Raw genomic sequence first — 7,050 nt, forward strand, 5'->3', positions numbered from 1 at the left:
TTTGGTTCCCTGTTTGTATGTCATTCAAAAACTCTAGATCAGCTTTGTAAAGGCAAGACAGACTCATGAATGTAGCAATAAGGAGGTGTACCCACAAAATGCTAATGGAGGAAAACAGAAAAAGAAAATGCCAGAACAGCAAACATCATACTATCAAGAGAAGTTCCTGGTCACCTTTTTCAGGAAAAAAAAAAAAAAAAAAAAGACAGGTTAAAGATATTCTAAATTGCGTTTAAAAGCTTTTGTCTGGGCAGGAGATGTAGCTCAATGGTAGAATACACAATCAAAATGTCCCACTGTCGAAACCTGGTTTGGGGGTGGTTTGATCTCTATAAAAATAGTCTCCCTTCTGGAGATTTTGACACACATAAGACACATCTTTCTTTCTTCTTTTTTTTTTCTTTTTTTCTTTTTTTTTTTTTTTTGGTTTTTCGAGACAGGGTTTCTCTGTGTAGCCCTGGCTGTCCTGGAACTCACTTTGTAGACCAGGCTGGCCTCGAACTCAGAAATCCGCCTGCCTCTGCCTCCCGAGTGCTGGGATTAAAGGCATGCGCCACCACGCCCGGCTAAGACACATCTTTCAATGGTCAAATTAATAAGCTCATGCCTGATTGTTCATCATTTCATGCGTACAACTGGGTTTTAGACATCGTGCCTTCTAGTACTTATTATGCCACAACGTAAGCGTGGTGGCACATGCCTGTATGCCTAGCTCTTGGGGGACTGAGTCAGGAGAACCTTGAGTTAAAAGCCAATCTGGCTAGTTGTGGAATCTCTGTCACACACACACACACACACACACACACAATTCTGCAACAACATAAACTGATATATATTAAAATTTAAAACATCAAATGATCTTTTTGATAACCTGAGAAACCATGCATTCTTCTTTTATATGGGGGAAAAAGGGAGTCCAACACGAGGTACTCTCCACCGCATACTCCAGAAACAGACTAGAGATACACATTTTAAGAAATAACAAAGCCGGGGGTGGTGGCGCACGCCTTTAATCCCAGCACTCGGGAGGCAGAGGCAGGCGGATTTCTGAGTTCGAGGCCAGCCTGGTCTACAAAGTGAGTGCCAGGACAGCCAGGGCTACACAGAGAAACCCTGTCTCGAAAAACCAAAAAAAAAAAAAGAAAGAAATAACAGTAAAGGTGATTATGATAGTGTACACCCGATCCCAAGACTGATCCTAGAACTTGTGAGGTAGGGGTAGGAAGATGCAGAGATCAGATTCATATGTGGCTACTGATCAACATGGAGCTGAGCCTAAACTACAGGAGACCCCGTCTCAGGAAACAAAAACAGAAAAGAAAAAAACAAACAAAAGAAGAAAAGAAACAAATAATAGAAATGAAGAGACCAAGGAGAGTCTAGCAGGGACACTCCTGATACCCAGGAGAGAAGGGCTGTCAAAGACAGTCTGAGGGTAAGCAGAGACCAGTATTTTCAAGTTCTCACCCTGGTTGAAGACCATTAGAGTCTTTTCTCAGACACCAGCAGGACTGCCCAGGTAGGATTAGGGTAGAGTAAAGAAGCCTACACCTCAGAGAAAGTCCAAGACCAGTCACTGGTTCTTCACTCTCTTAGCCTGACCATCTCCAAAGCACAGGGGACAACCCCTGAAGATTGTCCCCTCCGATGCTCCTATTCCCAGGAGTTTGAAGGGGATGTAGCCTGGCCCAAGCAGTTGCCAGCTTACAGTGTTTCCTAGGTTCTGGAACTCTCCGCCCTCTACCTCTGCTTTATGCGAAACTAAATTAAAGAAAGGCACTTCAGTCTTTCAACAAGGGTGACTTTGTAATTCCTCACCTAAACCAAGACATTTTCATACCATGCTGCACAATAGTCGCAGACTGTGAACATCCCAGGTAGGCCTTCAGTTCTTCCCCAATATAGGTCATCAGACAGAGCAGTCAACAGTTCAAAGGAATATGAACTTACAAGTCAACGTAATTGGGTACTTGAGAAATATAAGTACTGAGACAAAATATAGTACTTGGAACAATATATAAAGAAATAAAGATGTTTAAGAAATATGGAAAATACACTTAAGTATGACAAAACAGAAAGATTATGGGGCTGGCTGGCTGGCTCTGTGGGTGAAGGCACATGTCACAGAAGTGTGTCAGTGTAAGTTCAATCCTTAGAATTCATAAGGTGGAAAATAAGAACTGACTGGACCAGGCTGTCTTCTGACCTTCCCACATATTCTGTGACATATGTTCATACACTACTGCATGTGTGTGCATGCATGCACACACACTTAATTATCTTTGAAAGATGTTGGAATAAGTGCTATATGGCTGTGAATTCAACATAATACTTGAAGTTCTAGCTAGAGCAATAAGGCAACTAAAGAAGATCAAGGGATACAAATTGGAAAGGAAGAAGGCAAAGTATCGTTATTTGCAAATGATAGTATATGTAAGTGACCCAAAAATTCTGCCAGAGAACCCCTACAGCTGATAAATACCTTCAGCCAAGTAGCTGGATACAAAATTAACCCCAAAACTCAGTAGCCATCCTTTATATGAACAATAAGCAGGCTGAGAAAGAAATTAGGGAAACTAAACATTTTACAATAGCCACAAATACTATAAAATATCTTGGTGTAACTTAACCAAGCAAGTGAAAGAACTATATGGCAAGAACTTCAATTCTCTGAAGAAAGAAACTGGAGAAGATATTAGAAGATGAAAAGATCTCCCATGCTCGTTAATCAGTAGGATTAACACTGAACAAACGGCCATCTTACCAAAAGCAGTCTACAGATTCAATGCAACTCCCATCAAATTTCCAACACAATTCTTTACAGACCTTGAAAGAACAATTCCAAATTTCATATGGAAAAACAAAAAACCCCAGAATGGCTAAAACAGTCCTCTACAATAGAACTTCTGGTGGTATTACCATCCTTGATTTCAAGTTGTACTGCAGAGCCATAGTAATAAAATCCACATGGTATTGGCATAAAAACAGACAGGTTGATCAAGGGAATCAAATTGAAGACCCATATACAAACCCACACACCTACATACATTTTAATTTTACAAAGAAGCCAAAACCATCCAATAAAAAAACGAAAGCATCTTCAACAAATGGTGCTGGTCTAACTGGATGTCTACATGTAAAATAATGCAACAGACCAGTATCTCTCACCCTCCACAAAACTCAAGTCCAATCGGATCAAAGACCTGAATATAAAACTGGACACACTAAATCTATTAGAAGAGAAAGTAGGGAACTGCCTTGAACATACTGATACAGGAGACAAATTCCAAAACACCAATAGCTCAGGCACTAAGATCAACAATTAACAAATGGGACCTCAGGAAACTAAAAAGCTTTTGCAAGGCTGAGGACACCATCTATAGGACAAAACAGCAGCCTACAGAACAGGAAAAGATCTTTACCGACCCTATATCTGACAGAGAACTAATATCCAAAATATATAAAGAACTTAAGAAATTGAACACCAACAAACCAAATAACCAAATTTTTAAAATGCGGTACAAAGCTAAACTGAGAATTCTCAACAGATGAATCTCGAATGGCCCAGAAGCACTTAAAGAAATGTTCAATGTCCTTAGTCATCAGGAAATGCAAATCAAAAGGATTTTTGAGATTCTACCTTACACCTGTTAGAATGGCTAAGATTAAAAAACTCAAGTGACAGCTCATGCTGGCAATGATGTTGAGCAAGGGGAAACACTCCTCCATTGCTGGTGGAAGTGCAAACTTGTACAATCACTTTGGAAATCAATTTGGCAGTTTCTCAGAAAATTGGGAATAGTTTTACCTCAAAATCCGGCTATACCACTCCTGGGCATATACTCAAAAGATGTTCCACCATCCCACAAAGACACTTGCTCAACTATGTTGATAAGCTTTCTTAGTAATAGCTAGAAACTGGAAACAACATAGATGTCCCTCAGTTGAAGAATGGATAAAGAAAATATGATACATCTACACAGTGGAATACTATTCAGTGATTAAAAACAAACACATCATGAAATTTGTAGTCAAATGGATGGAACTAAAAAAGATCATCCTGAGTAAGGAAAGCCAGACCTAGGAAGACATCCATGGTAGGTACTCATAAGTGGACATTAGTCATAAAATACAGGCTAACCATGCTACAATCCACAGACCCAAAGAAATTAAGTAATAAAGAGGGACCAAGTGAGGATTTGTGAATATCACTCAGAAGGGGAAACAGATGGCCATAGGAGGTAGATGGATGAGGGAAACTGGGTGGAAGAGGAGGAGAGGGGAGGAGGGGAACAGGGATGGGGATCAGGTGTGGGGAGAGGTGGGGCAGGAAAGGCTGGGAGTGAGAATGGAAATCAGTGAGGGGCATCGATGGGACTACTGGGAGTGGGGAATGCTCTAAGGAGTCTATGGTTGGGTGACTCTAGTTGACACTTCTACCAGTGAGAGACTGAAGTGGCCACCTCCTGGAGGCAGAAAGGACTTCCAGTGCAGGGAGGGGGACGTCAACTGACCCACAAAACCTTCAACTCAAAAATTTGTCCTGCCTAAAAGAAGTGCAGGGATAAAGATGGAACAGAAATTGAGGGAATGGCCAACCAGTGACTGGTCCAATTTCAGACCCACTCTATTGGAGAGAGCCAACCCCTGATTATGCTTGCAGACAGGAGCCCAGCATAACTGTCTTCTGAGAGGCTTCATCCAGTAGCATATGGAGACAGATGCAGAGACCCACAGCCAAACATCAGGTGGAGCTCAGGGAGTCTTGTGGGAAAGTTGGGACAGAAGAAAGCAAGCTGGTAGGGTCAAGGACATCACAAGAAGACCTACAGAGTCAACTAACCTGGGCCCATGGGGACTCAACAAGACTGAACCACCCACCAAAGAGCATGCGGGACTGGACCTAAACACCTTACACATTTGTAGCAGATGTGCATCTTGGTCTTCGTGTGGGTCCCTTAACAATTGGAGCAGGGGCTGTCTCTGTCTCTGTTGCTTGCCATTGGATCTGCTTCCCCTATGTGAACTGTCTTTTGGGGAGCTGAGTGGAAGAGGATGCACTTAGTCCTGCTACAACTGGATGTCCCAGGCTAGGTGGTACCTAAGGAGGCAGGGCTTCCCTTTTTCTGAGGAGAAAGGAAAGAAGGTAATGGAGAAAAGGACTTATAAGGGTGGGACTGGGAGGAAAGGAGGGACTGGGGTGAGGGGCTGTGATTGGGATGTAAAGCAAATGAATGAATGAATGAATGAATGAAAATAAATAAATAAATAAATTGAGGTGCACATACGTTCCTGATTCTGTTTACGCAGACTGAGACATAGTGCATTGGGAGGAGTCACTTACATGTCATACCCATAGTGTTCCATCCAGAGATACAAATGGCTCTTCTTTTCTCCATACATGGTATTGTCTTGTGATTAAACAACTTACAATTAATCTAAAAATAAAAAAAAATAGAAATGGCACATATGAATTTTATATTCAATGTATTCAAAGTATATTTTATATTATTGAAATCAAGATAAAACTTGTATATCCATGTCTAGTCAGTCATCAATGGGAGGAGAGGCCCTAGGTCCTGTGTAGGTTCTATGCCCCAGTATAGGGGAATGCCAGGACCAGGAATGGGAGTGGGTGGGTTAGGGAGCAGAGAGAGGGGGAGGGGATAGGGGACTTTTGGAGGGGAAACTAGGAAAAAGATAACATTTTAAATGTAAATAAAGAAAATATCTTAAAAAAAAACCTTGTATATCCAATTTCTAAAGTCTTGGAGTTTTAATAATTTTAGATTTTCAGTATGTATAAATGTGCCATATTGGTGAAACATTAGTTCTGTTTTTGATATTTCAATTTCAGAAATACAGGAACAGATTTGTTGGATGTTCAACATTTTCATTTTAGTTTAAATACAAGACACTTCAGAGATTATACACTTGCTACATGGGTCTAGAAAGGTTAATACAATCTCTTTTTCTTCCATTATTTCTGATGTGGCTTTGACAAGGTGTAGTTTTGTAGCCAAAGCTGGCCTGCAACTCCAGATCTTCCTGCCTCACCCTTTTGAGTATTAGGTATGTGGCTGAAAGCCTGACTTCCAACCACTTTTAGATCGACATGATAAATTACAATATTTTCATCCTGAAACAGTCTAGACAAAGAATAATCAAGGTCAAAGAGAGAGAGAGACATGTCCCAGAGTTCACAAGGGGATTTGTGTTGTGCAAGAAAATTCCAGGTCATTAGAAAACAGATATTGCCAAGTTAGTAATAGGAGGTTATCTGCCATGCAGTCAACAATTTTGAAACATAAAGATGAATAGATCAATTTAGACAGAGATGCTGGTTTTGATTTGGGGGCTGCGACAGAGCCACCTGTAACTCCTCACCCTTCCAGCAGTGACAGCTATGTACAAGAGAGGCAGAATCTACCACCACTCAGGCAGTGCCTAGAGTAGCGTGGTTGTGAACTAGGTTGAGCCAGGCAAAGGCAGATCTAGAAGGTCGGACCCCAGCAAGTCCTGCACCCCATTACCTGAAGGCACTGCTTTTTTTCTGGGCTGCTTGGGCTCAGAAGTCGCTAAAGCTCCAGTAAGACCCTGTAGCAGGGCCGGACAGAGGGACCCACAAGTTAGAGTCTTACAGCTTAGCTACCCCTCGACCTGAAGGGGGAGCTGAGTCCACTCCAGTTCCTGCTGCCAGTCTTCTCTCCTGCTGCCCTTCAGAATAACAGCTTTTCCTCTTTTTCATTCTCTTTTCTTTTTAATTTTCCCCCAAATTAAGCTTGGTAAGTCAACGAAATCAGTCGTCAGTTCATGGCCAGAAACAAGGGTAGGACCACATCTGCTGATCTAAAAGTTCCCATGTCCAGGGTCGAGGCTCTGGGTGTTCCTCCAGGAAGAAAGAGGCACACCTGTGCTCTCCCCAGATGAGCACAAGGCAAACCTTCTTGTTTAAGTGACCCCTAACAACCCCCAGAAGACCCTCTCTGTTCCCCAACCCCACCCACCAGACCTTCCCCTAAAACTTTCCCTTTTAAAATTCTCCTAGTG

General features: G+C 41.9%; 1 protein-coding gene across 1 annotated transcript in view; it reads right to left on the bottom strand.

The window, feature by feature from the left end:
• Positions 1–5,418, bottom strand: part of LOC110300151 (phosphatidylinositol 3,4,5-trisphosphate 3-phosphatase TPTE2-like) — an 82,683-nt gene extending 77,265 nt beyond the window's left edge. The window contains exon 1 of the mRNA XM_085843492.1: positions 5,345–5,418. Within this exon, the coding sequence (XP_085699618.1) occupies positions 5,345–5,403 (59 nt within the window). The 5' untranslated portion in view covers positions 5,404–5,418. The remainder of the gene's footprint in view (positions 1–5,344) is intronic.
• Positions 5,419–7,050: the final 1,632 nt, after the last annotated feature.

The sequence above is a fragment of the Mus caroli genome, unplaced genomic scaffold (assembly GCF_978045245.1).
Source record: "Mus caroli unplaced genomic scaffold, Mus_caroli_1 scaffold_10, whole genome shotgun sequence".
Classification (NCBI taxonomy): Eukaryota; Metazoa; Chordata; class Mammalia; order Rodentia; family Muridae; genus Mus; species Mus caroli.